Source organism: Styela clava, chromosome 15 (assembly GCF_964204865.1).
Source record: "Styela clava chromosome 15, kaStyClav1.hap1.2, whole genome shotgun sequence".
NCBI lineage: Eukaryota > Metazoa > Chordata > Ascidiacea > Stolidobranchia > Styelidae > Styela > Styela clava.
In genome coordinates this window covers 9927614-9947527 of record NC_135264.1, presented here as the reverse complement: position 1 = coordinate 9947527, position 19914 = coordinate 9927614, and the positions used below count along the sequence as shown (strand labels likewise).

Genomic DNA, 19914 nt, shown 5'->3' with positions numbered 1-19914 from the left:
GTACAATCAGTGGAAATTTTGAAACTCTTTTTTCATTGGCAATATTGCCTTGTAATGCTTCAAGCTCTGCACTAACCGGTATTGCTGTGTTTGTAGGTTGGCCATAGTTATGAGTGGTTACCTTCTTAGCATTTCAGTCGTCGCTTGTATTTTCACTCTGGGGCGAGATTTCTTTGCAATTGAGTAACTGCGCATGACCTATGTTGAATCAAATTCCATAGTACCAATTAAAATTGAATCTAGCCCTGGAGATGATACACTTTTACACTGAAAAATGTATTTCCGTGGAAATTTTTTTTTTTAACAATGAAAAAATTAAAAGGATTATGTCTAATATTTATCATTTTAATAGAGGAGTTGACAGAGGATAGGAGGGCAAAGCTTTATTATGCATAAATGTTATTGTATAAGTGATTGCACAACAATGCACAATTTGTTTTCAATATATCATTAGCTCTCACCAATTTTCTTTTTATTTTCATTTTTGTGTACGTGACCTGTCAAATATGCCATACGTATAGCCAGACCGGCTATCTTCCGCATTTCAATGCCTTCGGGGCTACGCATCGACGCCTTTAAACAAATATCCTGACATTCGATGAAGCACGTTATTTCCGAGAAGGACGGTGATATTATCGGACGCTTCACGCGAAATTGCGTAAGTATGATCTATTTTATTGCATTTCAACGTCATATTTTATTGAGCTTTATAATTTTATTATATTTTATATTGGAGTTTTATCTATATAGTTCTGGAGATACAATCATTTAACATACATGTTGGTTTTTGAAGTATTTTCGAAGTTTCGGAATTAATGTCCCACTTTGCGCCCTCAGTCGCTAAAGTAACAAAAACCAATACAAACTGCGTACAACTTTTTGGTCAAGTTCAACCATTCCTGGATTCCATGGAGCACTATTGCAACAGTGCAATATATTTCAAAGCGCTCATCACGCTACCCATTCCGAAATATGGTATAACGCCTCATGGAGCCGTTATTTTCAAGAGGCGTAAATGATTCTGGAGTTTGAGTAGACATTGTAAATCTGATACTATTTTTATCCGTATACCCATATTGTCGATAAAAAGCTGACACCTAGAAAAATTGTCCAGCTAAGATTATTGACCTACGAATGTCTATTTTTACCGTATTCGTGATTTTGCCAAGTTTGCAATTATATTTTTATCTGAAAATCATATATCAAAACTTGCGTTCTAACAATCTCGGTTCCAACCGAACTATACACCTGGTCTAGAGATTATCGCGTCGGATTCGGCTATTTGGTAACGTCTCAGGTACGAGTTCCCGCGACTGCCATCAACTCACCCGGGATATGCAAATGGTGTAAGATGTTTCAAACCTATTTCTGAAACACTACCTCCCCATGTACCAGTGGATAGAAAAAGGGGTCGAAACATGCATAGTGGTTTGATGTCTCGAAAGCACCGGAAGTAACTTTTTCAGATTTTGATGTTGTTGCAAAAAGTTATGATTGAAAATATTTTTCTGTCAGTGCTCTCTCGTGCTAAATAGGCGATTCACAATCGTTACCATGGTTAGCCCACTAAGTGGTTTAAAATTCCATGCTAAACTCAATTTCTAAACTTTAGATTCTTTACTTTGGCTTCGTAAAGTTCTTTCCGCAATCAATATCTAAAATACTTCATTAAACTCGCCTACCATGTTGTTGAAAATAAGGGAATAGGGTCTTGATTGTGGGCGTACGTCATCGAAAAAAAGACGTGACTCGTTTATATTTCTCTTATTACGTTACCAATGGGCGTGCCGCGTTTGTGTTGGACGAAAGCGTGGCATATTCTAATAACTGTTAAAAATATAAACAAAGTATCCAAACTCGCATTAGCCGCTACACTACGAGATTCGTATTTTTCTTGTATATTGACTGTTCGGAATAAAAAATAAACTCGCTTCCGAAATTTAATATTTTTTCCTATAGTCAAAATAGCTAAAACGTTCCAGAAACACTTGGCGTAAAAAGCTCCGAAAAGATGAATAGTTTTTAATATATGAATATTCTAGTGAAAAGTTGACCAAGTGAATTTTTTTTTTTAATTTATACAGTGATATTTCTTGATCTAAGGTATATCAATTTTTTACCAAAATGGTCGCAAGATGTTTAGTGGAATTGTATATACTTTTCCATTAAAAATGTCGTAAAATAGGTTGTCTTCAACTAATAAATTTGTGGAAGATTCTGAAGGATATTGGAATCGTTGCATCAAAATGGCGGATAATTTCCTGAATTTCTTATTTTAATATTGAATCAAACCTAATATTTGTTTTATGGCTTAAACAAATAAGAATTTTACCGTCAACTTTTGCTTTCCTAAATCAAATATATATTTAATTAAATTGAACGGTACCTAAAACAATATTTTTGCATTATTTATAATTGAAAAGTCATTAGTAAACCACAGAGTATTTTTTTAAGCATGACATTTCTTTTTTTGTTTCACTAAATAGAAATAATCATTACGATAATATCTGTTATGTGACAAATTGGACCCATCAATCGCGAGGCGTTTCAAAATTTTGTCTTATATCCAAAATAATTAGGGAAAATTTGTGGCGTATGTTTTGAAGCTCGCCTGTGTTGTTAACAAGTCTTAATATGATATTTTCGAACAGTATTCAAATTTTTTCGTTTCTGATAAAGCTTTGGTTGCGTAACACCGCAGATAACTTACGTAAAAGTTTCAAAGTGGCGAAACTACCAATAGAAGTTTGATTTCATAATATGTTTTATAATATACGCTTCAAGTAAATTAGATGTCTACATAACTTTCGGGAACCATATTCTGTCTGAGTTCATTGGGACAAATTACTTTTTTTAGGATGTTTATTACGTTCAAGAAATTACCCTATCCATAATTGCAATGGAGATTATTTGTGGCCGTCTAGTTATCTTTCAATTGTCGCCGACGGCTATTCGAAGAAAACTATTAAGAATATCTTCAAAATATACAGAACGCATCAGTCATTTAATTCATCAACAACATGAATGGTAAACATTAAGCAATAAAGCAAATTTTTCTGACCGTCGATATATATATTACCCACGTAATATATTATGCAAGAGTATAAAAGTAGGAGTACCGATCTTGGCTTGTTGTACTTCAAGTCGCAATAATAAACACTTGAATTCACTTATTTTTCAACAGTGAACAGGATATGGCTTGGTGTTTTTTTGAGAAAACCAAGGATTTAATGATCTTCCCGAGAATAATTGCATAACAGGATATTATTCGTAGAATAGGTGCGATTACCATCTTTAAATTAGTATTCGTCACCGCAAAAATGATCTATCGACTAATTCCCACTTACCAATATACTCAGTACGGGCCGTTATTATGAACATGTTGACTAGCAGCTTGAGAGTGGCAAACTTTACGTCACCGTTTAACCAGTTGCCGATCCCTGTCTGGTTATTGGATGGAGAAGCGGGCCTACGGATCAAGCTGTTAGATTTTTAGACAATGACGGAAAACATTTTGAAAAAAAAAGAAAGCAACAAAAAAAAGATGGGAGTAAAAACAAACGAATACAACGCTAATCACGGTAATAATGATAGTAAAAAAATCGTGAAGCTTGCGATTTCATTATGTTGGGATAGACTCGGTTACAAACACAAAATGAATGAGACCATGCTTGCAGTATTGGCAAACAGTTTTACTCGAGCGGGAGTGAAATCCGATGATAAAATGACGAATGCATTTAATATTCTACCGATGACGTGACCAAGAGGAAAGCTGTCACGACATCACCAATTTCGCCTGGCAACAGTAGCGATGTGATACAGATGAATTAGTACAACAAATATTTTACATCAACTCCGTTTGCGTAGTTTGGAGAATAGGCTAATGAAAAGTTGTGGAAATAAGCCAGTGTCATAAAACCGGCTATTGTTTGGCTAGTAAATTTTGCCATCCACTCGCTTCCCATGACTGAAGAATCAAGACACGGACACTACTTATACAGCGGCCACGTCGACAGATGGGCCTTATAAAAGAGTTTGATTATAGATTATTTTTATGATTGAGCTACGTATAACGCAGAAAATTGTCACGTTGAAATCATCGAAATTAAACTTTGGAAAAGCGCTCTTCGCAATGGACTTCTATATTTTTTCCAAATGAATTAGATGTCAAATGATTGCGTTTAAATGAATTTCGAAATTATTGGTGCTCGAAAAACTACTATATCTCAATAACTCGAATTTATTGTTTTTATCGATAACTGGGAACAATGTATCACTTCATTCCGATATCGAGATGGTTTGAAAGCCAAATGGGAAACAGTCGCCAATTGAATCCATCGCAAATTGATACAGGGTGTTCCCATTTAATGGAAATTAAACGACAACATTTTTCAGGGAAATTTATCAGGACTCGGAGGAAATTTAAAAAAAAAAAGGAAAAGCGAATTTTTCTCAAGAACAACAATAATTTAGCACAGCGATTCATAGGTCCTCTTCTTGTCCAGTTGAAAAAACATTTAATGTCATAAAACGCACAGGCACTTTGCAAACCACTATGATTATCTGCGTCTATTTTGCTCGTAATATGGACAACTCATTTTTGAACTTAGCATGGTACAAAAATTAAAATACGTATGAAAAAACAAAACGGAATTCAGGGAAGATTTTGAAACTTCGAATGATGTTTAAAACATGGGACATGAAAGTACTAATGGGCAATGTTCAAATTTTCCTGAACTTGCGATGGGCGTTTTGTCGTCAGGCCAATCAAATTGTTCCGCGAGTCCTCGCGCTTTTTTCGCAAGTGAAGGTTTTTTCTTTGCTCTACCATCAGCTATCAGACTGGTCGCAATCGAGTTTGCGCGAAGATACGCAAATTTGAAAAAATAAACGTGCTCTTATATTATTTTTATCTTACTCTCCAATCTATGTGACATTCAAGTAAGGCAGTTCTCGCTCCTTCAACATTCCACAGATATTTTGAGAACATTTGAATTCAGCCAAGAACTGACTGGCGATATTGAAAGCGAATAACGAGTACAATTCCAATGTCAATTTTGTTTAGTGGTATGATGTTGCAAAAATAAACAAAGTTGAAATTTGTTTAAAATTCACCAGCGCTCTTCAACAAGCTGCCTCAGGTCATCCGCGGGCATTACTCACCACTTCGCCATTTTGTTTTTGCATTTGTATATTACAAAGCTTTTTAAATGCATTTGGTAAATGGTTTTATGAGTCCAATATTTTAATGCAAAACGCTAGTCAATCTTTTTTTTCTATAAAAACTTGCTCAAATCGAGGTCACGCGCGCTTAGTAAAGACGAATAAACTCGCTTTCGAAGAAAGTCTCGAGTAACCATTATAAGGCCAATTAACCCTCGCCACTGGAATATACCGAAATTTAGACCTGCATACGTTCTAAAATAAAATAAAAAACATGACTGTTACTGAAATTCGTATCCAATTATATCCTTTGTCGTGAATGTTGCTATTATTTGTCCCGTGCTTCACCTTGCGAAGCTGGGAATTCCCCAGAACTTAATGGGGAAATTCGCAGATGTCGCGGACGCGAGCGAAACGAGGTAGGTGTGCACGTATTTCGGGCCTGGTTTCCCAGGACTCACTTGTGCTTTTTCTTATCACTTTTATCTATGTCAGTAACAAAATAGTGTTTTATTTTATCATAATACCTTGAGAAGCTTACCTGAAGCACTTGCGACATTACAATATTCATTCATGAAGACAACATTTTAATATTTGTGCGTGCTCCGACCCTATTTTTTGATGGACGTGTATACTACCACGTACGGTATGTTTTGTGCACTTCTCCCGAGTATCAAGTGTCGAAATATAACCCTTTTTTTACCGCATTGTACAATTCAAATATTGACCAGAATGTAGTGTATTTGCAGTGAATGCAAGTGTTTGGAAATTCATGTATCTGAAAAACAGATGGCCTTTGTTCCATTCAATGATGGTAGATGGCTGTTGAAGGCGTCTTTTATTCCAAAAAGGCTGAAACGTGCGAAAGGAAATGTTATGTTGGAGATGTATTCATCAATGCATTACATAATAGTTACATAATAGTCGTAGGACGTTTTCCTATCTGTCTATTGAATTTTACCACCGTTTATAATGCCGGTAAATTTAAGGTGTTGCATAGGTATGAATCAGAACGTTTTCGCACCAATTGTTTTGTATTAATTGGTGTGAAGTCGTGTGCATTAATGAAATCTGATAAGAGTATAAAAATTGAATATATATATGATACTGCGATAATGCAGATGAATAACTGATATCATTTCGGATCATGATTCCTTTCCGGTGCCATGAATAGAAGCGGTAACACGATAATATTGAGATTCTAAAGGAATTAACATTTTTTTATTCCTTTCTTATGTAATGTAAGCGCATAAAGAAGTCATTCAGAGTTCGATTTCCTGCCTCACGCCAAAATTCCATATATCATTTGCAAACGTTTAATGCATTTGTCATTCACTGTGATGATTTTTGAGCAAGCTAAGGTAGTTAAGAAATCTATTTAATAATGATACGGATAAATTGTGATTATTTTTAATTTCTTTATATTTTATCTTGCAGAACCAAAGTTTGGAAAAAAGAAGATAATTTCAACTGCAATGGCAGTGAATTATTCATCATCAGAACATGGTAGAACTTTGAAAGAACATCCCGAAACAATGTTTCAAAATGATAGTGCAAAGAACATGGAAAAGGTATTTTTTACTATTTAATGATTTTATTTAAACAATGATGTGGCTGATTCAGAATTATAATTAGAAATTTTCATTCTGCTTATTTCTGTGTTTACTTTTATATTATCTAAACATCTGATACTAGTATTAATATACAAGCCCAAAAATGTTCATAATGTTTTGGTGACATTTTAGTATAGACATGTTCGTTAGCATAGAATTTGTGTGGCAGTTTATTGTTTTTCATCCCTGCAACTTGGCTGAATAATAAGGAAATGGAATAGATACATTTAAATCTAAGTTAGTTTTGCGTGATTTATTTTAGTATTGTTATGGAAGCGAGTTGTCTGAAAGCGGATTGTCTCTAATCACTATATTTCCTTTCTGATTCAGAGAAATTAGTTGAGTCTGTATTACACTATTCTAATGCCTAAGATTTTGTTTGTATCACTATAGATGAATAGTATGAGCAAGGATTACATTGGCATTCAGGATTGTGTCACTTATTTTGTTGTTGAGTTGTAAACTACTAAGTTTATTAATTTGACAATCAATTTGACAAATTACTTCCTATATTATTTATGTCCTCATCTACTTAGGAAATGTTTTAAGTCGCATGTCAGGGCTCCGTTAGTGTTAGCATGAAATGTATTCTAATATTTTCAAAACGTGTTATTATTATCTTTAATAATTTTATTCCATATATTTTTCTGTTATCATTACACCATGTTCTTATTAATTTTTCAAATTTATCATAAGAATATTTTTAATAAAAATCGAGGTAATAATAAATCAATTTTCATACTTTGACGTATCAAATTGAATCTAAGACTCTAATTATTTTTTAGCTTGTTCATGTTTTTTACGAGTTCCCACCATTACTGATGGCAAAGTTAAATGAACAGAGAAATTCCGCTTGCATGTGTGATGTCACAATCATTACGAAAGATAGAAAATCATTTAGAGCTCACCGGGTAAAATACTGTTAATTTTTCTTTCACCACTAACCATTACTATTTTTATGAAAATTTGTACATATAAAACACGATATGTTACCGAAGAGAATTTAACGCAACATTTTCTAATTCTGATATGATGTAAAAACTTTTAATTTTATTCAAAAATGTATATGCATCATGGGCTAGAGTCTGAAAATAGATTGACATTTAGATCCTATTTTTCAACATGAGAGCTGTGTTTATTTTCAAATATGCTGCTGACCCTATTTAATCTTTCTGATAAACACTAAATTTCAGTTTTATCAATGCGGTTAGTTATTTAGTTTCTTATAAATTATGAATTCAGGCGGTGCTTGCTGCGAGCAGTCGTTTCTTGGAAAGAGAATTATCCCTACTGCATGAAGAAAAATCTGAAGCGGTGATCCATTTAGGTAAACTTTGCTAATTTATCATGTCGCGTATCTTCGGTATTTGTTTATCAAGTTAGTTCTTCCTGGAACTAGTTATGTAAGTTATAAGGTTGATTATATAAGCAGGTTTTATAGAATAATCAGTAACAAAAATTACGAAGCGTTAATTATATACAAAATTTGCATGTAAAGGATTATGAACTGAAATTTATACAGAAGCAGTAAAATATCTGTAATTTTACTGTATTTGGCAAATATAACTGTCTACTGCCAATGAAGGTAAAATTTTATTTGGAATTACATTTTATCAATATATTGATTTTTTTTGAATTAAAACAATATTATGATTTAGTGTTTAAAATGAAAATTCAAAAGTGTTTTAATTGAGATAACAATTTATAAAACTCTATTAATAAAGATTGAGTGAGACAGATTCCGGTTTATATTTATGAAAAATGGGATACTTATTATATTTATGAGAAATATATTGTTTTTTTTTAACTTCCATATATACCGCACATATATGTTTTCTTTGAAATTGCCATTTTTATTCAATATTATTATTAAAGTTGAGGAATAAAGAATTTTGCGTATGTGACATTTGGAAAAAATGAATACCAGTACTTTGTAAAAATGAATACACCATTTTGTAAAAAAATTAAATGGTTGCCAAGCTCTTTTTCGGTTTGTTTCTTGTATTGCTCTCTCCTCATGCGATTAAATGTGTAATCTAAATACCAGTTGCGGTTTGGTATTTTAAACATTAAACACATGATATTCTTTGCTGATAATTTTGTCATGGTATATAATATTCTTTATGAAAATGCGTGAAGAAGACGCGACTTCATATGATCCAATAATGCGTTGTTGAGTTAATGAATGAACTTTTCATCTGAGATTATTATCTTATGCGTGACAGGAACAGTACGCGACGTATCGACTGTGTTTATGCTTCACATGTTTAAGTCCAAACATAAGGCAGTGCGTTGTTTTTGCACCTCAATGTCACCAAAAGTCTAAATAAACTCTAGAAAAATGCACTAATGTATGCTCCATATCTTATCTGGACCAAACATAAATTCAATGTCAAATTCTTTTCACTTGAACTCTGATATTTCACGAAAATGAATAATAATTTTGAAACAAAGAACCTACAGATGAGGTTATATACATTTCGGTTCATTATCTCAAAAATTTTTTTGGTCAACTAGACGTAAGAGAAGAATCTGGAAATTTCAGCTTTATTTGTATTATCTGCGCAACGTCGGTGTTGACACGCGAGACTAAGGTGTTTACACTAATCTGGCTTATCTTCACAATCAGACCAAATCCGTGGACGCATTGTCACGATTTTTCTGAAAAACTTTATTCGCGCGAAAGATTTCATTTCTGAAGACTATTTTTACTCTCTATTCTAGGAATGATCTCTTCTGAGACCTTCATAACCCTGTTGAACCTGATGTACACATCAAAGCTGTCGTTGATGAAAGATAACGCAGCGGACGTCCTTCTTGCGGCAGAAATTCTTGGGCTTGAACTGGAGCAGGTTTGATCATGCATTTTCATTATTTGTCCCATGTTTTTATTTACGTCAGTTGTTAACGCCTTTTGCTCTGAAAAAGGCCATGTACATGCAAACACTGATATGTATGGAACTACCGGTACTATCTTTTTTTGGACCTCCAGAAGTATGTGCACCAAGATGGCGCACAACCTGAACATATTATGTGTGTACCGAATAGGATTCAGGTTGTGTGACGAATAGGATTCAGGTTGTGTGACATCTTGGTGCAATACTTCTGGAGCACCCTTGTTTGTGATATAATAAAGTGTGAAACCCCTCACCACTATTTTTACTGCAATGGCATTCAGTACCCATTAGTTAAATAGTGCTTGTTGTTTCATATGTATATAGGTCACAGCCTTATGCCGTCAATTTCTGCGGTCTCACATCACCTCAAAATCGGTAGCTCGTGGAACGGAAAGTGATGAATCAGTCAGCAACGTTTTGCGAGATGAGAATAATAATCACGATATAAGGTATATGGAAAAGTCACACAGGAGTTACAAGTTAATCACTGGAGTAACACATCAATTGCAATGGAATGAACGTTTTACATTTCAGTATTGCTTTGGCTTTTTTCCATCATCAATAACATCGTCACCTTTTCAATGACTAGTTATAGAGTAATAGATTACAATATGATGGCATGTCCCCAGCGACATGGTCACTATTAATGCGTTTGTCTCGGTCCTTTGTCCAGAATGTATTTCATATGAAGTTTAATATTTGAAAACATGTTTGTACAATCGTTTTTGACTAAAACAACAATTAAATACCATCTTCGATTTTTATTTCATTTGTTGTAAATACCGAATCATTCAAGACCCAATATTTTTGTTCACTAGCTTTTTCAAAGGAACCACCAACAGTTATAAGAGAGGACAAAGTGAAGAGTCTTCAAGTGGGGTTTCATCATGTTCCAGCTCAGCAAACTTTACCAAGGGTAATTTGATTTCTTGTCTTTCTACACAAAGCGTATATTTAATGACTCTGTACCTGAAGCCGTTGGGTGAATGTTCTATATTACATTATTCATTATTCTAGCTCAAATGTTTGAATCATACTGGAGATAGGATTGCAGTACTCCTTGACTTCTTACGGTGGTTCACAGAACCGCTGGCTGGTTACAATTTCCTCCCTCATTAATTCCATCCATCTTAAACAAGTAACTTAATAGATGGTGAGCAGAGGAGTGGCTGTGATTCGCTATATGATTAAGCCATCTTATTCAATTTCAACATTCAATTTGAACTAGTCTATCAATACTTAATTATTGATTGGTGGGTTGAAGATTAAAAATAAAATCGTTTCCTCTAGATGGGGAAGCTGAAGACATGACTGTATTCTGTCCATCATCTAGTTATGCTGATGAAAAACAGTCAGTGGTACCCAAACACCGACCAGTTAGTCTGTCAGAAACTCCCAGTTCGACTCCCAAAGAAATTGAGGTATCTCGTCCAGCATCTGCTCCCACTTACACAGAAGATATTTCAAAGAGCAATGATTCGGAAGATGAAATAATCGTGGACGATTTACCGCAAGATACAAATAATGTCGATTTATTTGAAATTGCAACACCATCTTCTGTCTTTTCATATGATCAAAAAAATTGTGTTAATTCTACCAATGCTGAACAATCAACTCAATCATCTCGATATAAAATCAAAAGCGAAGTTCAACTTTTGCCAGAATACTATCCACAATTTCAAAATGTCACTACTAATATGGCATCTTCGGCTAACTATGATGAGAAAGCGAAATATTTCAATGACAATGCCAAGCACTCACATCCTTCTCACTCAGATGTTACAAACTCAAGTAAATCTGATGCCAGGTATTGCTATTCTCAAAGTACTCAGCAACAAGTGCCTTCTACACTTTTTCCATTCGTTGCATCCAACAGAAGAAGTTACGAAAACTCACTCAGAAGTAGTTCAGAGTATGTTGATTTGAATTCACTCACGGTGCCATCAAGAAAGAAAGCGAAAAATGCTGATCACACTTTGTCATCTTCTTACCTAAATTCACCAACTCTTCCAATACAAGGTATTACATAGTATTTAAAAAAATCGTGATCTTGGCTCAGTGGTGCAGCGCATCGTGCTAAGCGTTAGGAATTCGCTCGCCACTCGCCTCTGATTACCCTATGTGGGTTTGCAAGTTCAAATCCCGATTGGGATAATTATGTGGGAGAGGATTGCTGGACTCCTCGCAGCCGTAGGGTGATTCACGTAACCGCTGGTCGGTTAGTCTTCCTCCACCATCAAGCCCAAGCGTCTGAAACATATAACTAGCTAACTAATTCCATACTCGACATGGACTGGTAACCGGACGAGAGGTCATGGTATGTCATATGATTGAGCCATCTTAGCAGCTTTAGGTAATCCTCATCCTATGTCATCTTAAGTTGAATTTTGTACGAAATAAACATAAAATATAGCTGCTTGCATAAATTAAAAATCAACTGTTCTTATCTAGTTTGAAAGAAAAACTATTTTGTTAAGATGAATGCTGGTATTACCTCATGTCTGTCTTCAAAACTATTTAATACTTTTCAGGCTATAATATTGATTTTCATTATTCCTATCATATTTAGATATATTGTACACTAATAACTGAGAGATTCTTCAACCGGTTTTCTGTATTCCGAATTATTTCCATTTTTCAGGCTCTTACCAAGATCCATCATCATTTTGGGCTTCCCTATACATGTTGAGATCTCAAGCCTTGAATCGAGTCAATTTTTTTGGGGCAAATTATGGGCTTCCTACTTCTACAGCAAAATCAGTAGGAACTGGAGAAGAAGCACAAAAAATAACTACCTTGGCTGGTAGCCCACCGCTTTATCCAAGAAGACATCTTCAGCATTCAAAATCAATGGTCACACCAAATGCTTTACTGTGTAGACTCTGCAGGTAGTTTAAGATTCCTTAACTTTTTGTACCCGGTGGTCCTTCAGGGATTTTTACCCTTTTGTATAAACAGTTGTTCCTCCCTGTTCAAGCATGCTAGAATTACCAATCAAGTATCTCTGAATGAATTACGATAATTTTTAATCAAAGTCAGCTGTAGTAAACATCATAGCGATAACAACTACTTTTCTATTTCCGTAAATAGTACTTTACCTCCCCTTTCCAAAGAAACAAGACTGACAATCTGAATATAAACCAGACACAAGATATCGATCGTGAAAGTCAAAATACAGCTGGATTTTCACCACGACATGACGTCTAATGTTTTCTGTTATTTATGCCAAATAAGCTATTAATGTATCTTTAGAAACGTTATTTCGGTCTCTTCATGTTAGTTCATTCAAGAGAGTGATAACTGGCTTTGTTTCTATTGCAGTGGGGCGAAAATAATAATTTGGTGAAAAATATTTAGAGCAAAATTTAGTTATTCTGCATCACTATAATATATAAGGATGTGTTAGAAACGATTTGTTTACTTTTCTAAAATGCGTTTTATCTGCCCTTTCAAACGTATGTTTTTTGAATCGAAATAAGATGGACATACTGTCTTCAAGAAATGCAGAGACAGACGTTTTTTTTCTCTAAAACTGTGACGTCATAAACAAATTTTCTCAACTTTCAATATGTCTTGAATGACTGAATAAACCCAGGTGGTCGTTACAATATCTCCTTCATTGAGATTATATACTTGAAAGCAATAATTCCCATGTGGAATGGTCAATATGGGGTTTTATACATCACATCTCGCCCATCACCACAATTTAGAAGATCTGATTACAAAGTTATAAATTCTAACGCCCGCCATCTTGGTTCACATACTTCGGGAATACTGATATTTGTGTACTGTACACACTCTGACAGTGAATTAACCCAAATCATTAAATAAAAGTGTTTTTGAAAAATAAACATTTATTTTACTGATTTTAATCACGGTATATATGTCTGAATGAATAAAGTCAATGAAGGTTCAAAGGAGATGAGTCAATGCAAGGGATTGCGATATTATCAATGCCTTAATTTAGTGGAAAATGAACTTGAATGAGAGAATCACTTTGCCTAAAATACTTCATAATATATATTAGTTAAAAAAGTCTTTTTTTGCAACTTCTAGGTTGGAATTCACATCTGAATGGGCCCTATCAATGCATTATAATCTTTGTCATCCAATGAGCTTTTACAGATCACAGAATCCGTCTTCTCTCACTTCACCAAACATTGATGGAACAAAGAATCACGAAGGTACTTTGAATGAAAAACTGAAGTATTATGAAAAAATTATCATCAAAGTTCTCATTTTATTCTAATTTATCCTTTTTCGCAGGTTTAATTGTTTTTTGTATCATCCTCAAAATCTCAAGTTTTCAATATTTTTGTTAACCGATGTGGTTCGTGGTCCAGACATATTGTAAACTTATATTTTAAGTCGATTACAGAGGTTTATATGGTTAGATAAAATACTTCAAAATTAGATTTCATTTTTGATTATAAAATGATGTATGATATTTTTTTATTAGATGTTAATATCGTTTTTTTTGGTTCACAGCCACGTATTCAAATTTCTGTGTCATCGTTTTCTATTTTAGTTTGCTAGTTTAGTTAGCTAATCGAATTTAAATCAGATTATTTGAAGGATATTATTTAATTGTTCATCTCTAAATAATCATTTGCAAAACTTTGAAGTGAGAACTCAAACAATCTTTCTTGGCAATATTAATATTTGGAATTTCACCTGTAATCAAAGCTTGGCAGTTTTGGTAATTGTACAAATCGAATGAAGAAACAAAGTTTGTGTTTCCTTAAATAACATTTTTCAATTTTTGACAGATCAATCATCACATACTCCATTTTCTACAAGACAAATTCCGTTGATGCGAAGTACTTCAACGCCAGGAAAAATTGATACACAGTTACATTCTGAGAACAAGGAATCAAATGCAGAAATGATTGGGTTATCCGATTACAAATCTGCAGTGCAAACGCCGGTATGTAGGATGGGATTTTCATTCATTCCTGGGAAGGAAAGCTGATATGCTAGTCTAATCGTATGCGGAACCACAGCCCCATGTTGGGTATGGGTGTAACTAACGGTTATTCGTTACAGATGCATGTCATGTAATATAATGTCATGTAAAAATTTTCACATGTTAAAATCTGGTACCTTTTTAGGCTGTGCACAAATGTTATCACTGCAAGAAGGAATTTGATTCAATCTTCCTGTTACGCAAACATAGATCTACAGAACATATGAAACGTCCTTTCAGATGCCATAGATGTGAGTCAGCATTTCCCAATAAAGCAGGTAAAGAATAATAAATTTGTATCTTCAATTTCCTGCTTCCGTTCTTGCATAGCAAGTTATAAAATAGTGATTAATCATCATAACAATTCAAATAAGATCTTGTTCGATAGATGTATATCTTATATTGAGTAATGTTGTATTTCCTGAATGGTAAAATATAATGATATGAAGTTATTTGTATTTATTTTTTTAGGACTCAACGTGCATCTTCGATCCCATACTGGTGAGCGTCCATATAGATGCAAAGTCTGTAATAAAGCTTTTACACAATTGGGACACGTGCAGAGACATCAAAAAGTATGTCAACAATCTTTTTATGTCATCTCACTTCAAAATTAAAAGATTGTTTTTGCTTCGACATATTTCTAACAACACAACCGAATAAACTTAAATTAGGATTTACTGACTACCTAAAATGATGGTGTATGTATATAAGCTCATTGTAATAATGACAAATTGTCCTTCCATTTTTTGCTTCAAATAAGTCTCTAATTGCTTCAGATTTACAATTTATTTTTTAGTGTTTCAGGCATCACTCAATTTAATATTATTTTTGACTTTCTGTCAGGTTCACACTGGTGAAAAGCCATATGAATGCCCTCTGTGCCAAGCTCGAGTGAGAGATAAAGCATCTATGCATTATCACATCCTTGCTCATCGAGGTGTGAAACCATTTCAATGTGATCAGTGTGATGCTAGATTTACCAAGAGATCAAGTCTTGTGAAACATAAAAATGTAAGTGAATTTGGAATTTTTGTACAGCATTCAAAGTTCTTCCAGCATTAACAAATTTATCCCAGGGGAGAGGGAAACCAATGGGACAGCTTAAGCATATGGCATCTTGTCCAATTACTTGTCTATGTCAGGTCAGGAATTAGTTAGCCCGTGATCGTTCCAGATGCATGAATTTGATGGTGAAGGAAGCGGTAAATGTGCATCGGTTACGTTCACTATCCTACGACAGCAAGGAGTCCAGCAATTCTCTTGCACATAATTATCCCCATTGGTTTCGAATCCGCGAAGGCGCTCAGCGTGATGCTCCAAACCGATGAGCCATTTGACCTAAACGATATGTTATCTTGTTAGAATTCTGTCCACTTGAATTTAATATTTTCGAAATTTCTTTTGGCAAATGATTCATTTATAACATGGTTTCAAACAGAATATTGGTTGGAAAGTCTGCTTTCATAACATATGATTGACATGTACCCTCATATGTAGGAAGATAATGATACACTGCCAAATGGTCACTTTGCTCATTAGCCTAGTAATGAGACAATGAGATTTCTTTCAGAAGTATTTACTGAAATATCACAAAAACAATCAATATATTAATAATACTTCTGTGCTTCCAGGTTCACACTGGTTCTTTCTTGTACCAGTGTCCTCAGTGCAAAGCTAGTTTCCGAGAGAAGGCAAGTCTTAGCAGACATGTACGTAGTCAGCACAAGGACCCTTGCTTCACTGTGTCATCGGATTTCGTGAACAACAGTGCAACTACGGTGGAAACAAGTCAAGTATTGTCCCTCGACTTATCTGCTAAACCTTCCACCGCTGTGAATCTCTGTATGGACAATGCAAATGAGATTAGGGTGGCATAATTCACCCATCTTTTAATTGTTATGTAAAATTTATAAAAAGACATATTTAAACTATAAGTGCAATACTAATTATGCAGTAATAATCAAGTTCACTTAACTATTTTATGTTTATATTTAAGTTGGTAAATTGTGCAGTTATAACTTCCTGGTACAAGCAATTGCTTATTGCATGAGTGATATGCTTCATCTTATATAAAGTTATGTCCCATTCAGTGAGTATAAAAAATATAGACAGTTTATTTATTGACACCATATGTACAGATAGACATGCCCAACCAGTGGTCAAAATTGGAGCATTCTATTTTTATCATTTTATACATCATTATATATAATTGTAATGTTTGATAGTGAAATACAGTTCATTATATTAGTCACTATAGGGTGACAATGGAGGATTGATTGAAACATGCCATATGCCAAACATACCAATGAATGAACGAACCATCAAGTTGTATCAAAAGGTAATGAGGAATAAACTAATTGTATAAAGCTTGATCATAACATTGAGGCTTTTGTACTTCCTAATTGACATTACTTCCAAGGTTGAAACATAAAAGTACTATTTCAATCCAGGACTGGTACACACTTCATGTTGGAATGAAAACCTTGTAATGATTGTCATTTTTGAATATTAAGATTAACTATGACGGTTCGGAATTGTTTCATGTATGCTATACGAAAATGTGCTTATGCTAATGAAAAACAATTGTCTTCATCATTTGCCTATAATTAAAATGAACATATGACTATCCAAAGAAAATTTGTCCATGGACCAAGGAGTGATTTGATCGTGATTGATCGAATATTTCTAACCTAGATTCGACTGTCTACTTTTTAACTTTGCATTAATCATATATGATGCTATAAATGCGATTGTAACTGTATATTACAGACAGCATAAATTTTAAAGTTTACTACGGTACAAAGAAGGTGTAATGTCGGTGCATATTGACACAGATGCTCTATTTTCTCTCACATGTATACTAACATTTTGCTAATGTGAAATATTACTGTAGGTACACCAATAATAATCTGTTTTCTCAGTATGATAGATATTTGTCAAATGCCTATTTGCATATTCATTCCTTTTAATATTCAGCATTCCATTATTGTCAACATTAATATTTTTCTTTTTAATGTAAAGTTTTTAATTTCAAAATATTCAGAAACAAAGAGTTCCATTTGTTATTAATCTATAATGTTTAAATATATATCGAAATTGTTCCTTTCATTTCATATTTACTGTATATATATTTTCGAGTTGTAGTTAATTTAAAGATATGTATGATGATTTCGACTGATTTATTATAATTTGATTTTACCTTGCATTAAAGTAATGTTAAAGACTTTGGTAAATATTGATATCCACAGTTTGTATAAAATGCATATATTGTACCCTTAGCTTCGTATCCATTGTGCATTCATTATCTGTATAATGAGTTTCAAAAATTTGCTAATTGTAAATTATTTTGTACCTCATACCAAACTATAAGACGAAAATAAAACCTCGAAATTTCTATTCAAAGTGTGATGAAATATGTGATATTGAATTGGTGTATATTATACATGACTTGAATTTAATTTTCTCATTGTTACTCAAAATATGTTGGTAAAATGCCAAAACTGATTCCATTAAAATTCCCTACCTGCATAAATCCTGCCTAATTGTGATTTTTGTTTTTCTATTTTTACTTTCGTTTCTCTTTTTGGAATGTATATCTCGAGTGTATACAGCATAAAATAAATATATGAAATAAAGAATCTTGTGTTTCGGGTAATGTTAGTCTAGCCATGTCAGACACGGTACTTGTTACTCGTGAGGGCAAGAAAATTTTGTCAATTCTGACTATCTGACAAATAGTATTATTATGTGTTTTTCATTGTTCTGGTGGGAAGGAATGAAATATCGTCGCCGACGAGTAAAGGATAAACAAAAATGCGAAGTAAAAATTGATTTTGTATAAATAAGATAGATGGAACTCGTAGTATATTTTGAAAACTCCGTGATACACACAAATTAAAAAGGACTGAGAAAAACCTAATTATGCGAAAAGGAAACGCAAAGCTACGCAAACGAGACTTGTATAAGTATAAGTTTATTTCGACTCCATAATCAGCAATAGACGATAATAATAGATAAAAACAAAAATAAAAGTAACTGATTATAGAATCGGTAGAGCGAACAAAACCTCGAGTAAGGTTTGAAGCGTACAGATTTTAGATGGAAAGGTTTCGATAAAAGAAGTACCGGTAGTACGTGTTCGCTCACCCAAAAAATAAACAAAAAGAAAATACGCAAAACTTTCAGATCGTACTTTTACGGCAGATAGGGAATAAAACAAAACACCATGAAAAAAACAAACATTTTGAAGTTCGTTCCGTTCTTCCACTGCTAACGGTATTTCTACGTCCCTAACGCTGGGTGTCGTTAAAAAGCAGAAAATAATTCCTCTGCGCGCCATTTCTGTTGTTGGTTGTCGTTGGCCTTTTTTGATCTTAGTAATTCGTACTATCATAGTAGATTTACTAAGATTTTAGATTGAAAGGTAATGTAACAAGGGTGAAAGAAAAAATTAAAAGGGGGTTAAAACACAGACTTAATTTAGAAAGGCATAGGAATGATAACAAATATGTTAATATATTAAATATATTATGCCAATGTTTTTGATAGATGTAAAAAAAAAAAGAAAGGTATAGAAAGAAGTTTGCGAGTGCGAGTCAATTGTGACATAATTATTGCTTATAATATTCATAGTGAAGTGGTATCATTAATCATTCAATGTGGAAAATCAGCCATATGGGAGTTCAGGAATAGTGTCAAATATGACAGTATGATGATGTATTCCAAAATGCAATGTAACTTGCGAGCTATTTTTAAATGCAAACTCCTGGGTGTAATCAGATTAATGTCAGATTTTGATAGGCAAAGAATATTATTGAAATTGTTGATGATGTACTACAAAAATCGATAATGAGTTGAAGAAATTGAGATTGTCTTGATTTAGGAGGTTTGACTACCGGGTACCGCTATTCCAGTATTCTGGTATACCGTACAAATGATTGCATAACATAGACAGATTAAATGAAAATCTAGTAGCATGATAGGTTTTTGAATTTTCTGTCTAATTTTTTGAAACCTTCTCTTTTTCCATGCTAATATAAAATAATTAATTATACATGTACATTGATATTGCTATATTTACTGATTTATGACGAAATATGGACAATCTTCAATACAAACTGATACGGTATATGACGAAAAATGGATTATCATCACTAGGTTTGATATGTATTGATAATTGTTTATACAACTGTTTTAATTTTCTTCGATTACCGTAATTGGAAAGCAATAGGCTACATGCAATTGTTTTCCAAAAAAAAAAAATTTATATAAA

The 19914-nt window shown here is 33.5% G+C and overlaps 1 protein-coding gene across 5 annotated transcripts; it reads left to right on the top strand.

Moving 5' to 3' along the window:
* Nucleotides 1-520: 520 nt before the first annotated feature.
* Nucleotides 521-18274, top strand: LOC120333626 (uncharacterized). 5 transcript variants are annotated; one of them, XM_039400962.2, is made up of 15 exons: nt 521-658; nt 6601-6734; nt 7562-7687; nt 8019-8103; nt 9501-9628; nt 9998-10122; nt 10492-10589; nt 10964-11692; nt 12315-12561; nt 13730-13857; nt 14443-14600; nt 14785-14917; nt 15111-15214; nt 15486-15653; nt 16274-18274. In XM_039400962.2, exons 2-15 carry the CDS (start codon nt 6639-6641, stop codon nt 16517-16519), a joined length of 2571 nt encoding a protein of 856 aa, XP_039256896.2. In that variant the 5' UTR covers nt 521-658; nt 6601-6638; the 3' UTR covers nt 16520-18274. The 5 variants fall into 5 exon arrangements, with proteins under 5 accessions (XP_039256896.2, XP_039256894.2, XP_039256893.2 ...); XM_039400960.2 differs by lacking the exon at nt 521-658 and adding an exon at nt 5515-5582; XM_039400959.2 differs by lacking the exon at nt 521-658 and adding an exon at nt 5593-5809.
* Nucleotides 18275-19914: the final 1640 nt, after the last annotated feature.

What these genes read in the sequence shown, in the direction of transcription:
- LOC120333626 (XM_039400958.2), top strand. Translation starts at nt 5,982, where the DNA reads ATGGCTGTTGAAGGCGTCTTTTATTCCAAAAAGGCTGAAACGTGCGAA. An exon ending in TGAAGCGGTGATCCATTTAG is followed by an intron (nt 8,104 to 9,500) that starts GTAAACTTTGCT and finishes TCTCTATTCTAG; the next exon opens with GAATGATCTCTTCTGAGACC. An exon ending in ACCAACTCTTCCAATACAAG is followed by an intron (nt 11,693 to 12,314) that starts GTATTACATAGT and finishes TCCATTTTTCAG; the next exon opens with GCTCTTACCAAGATCCATCA.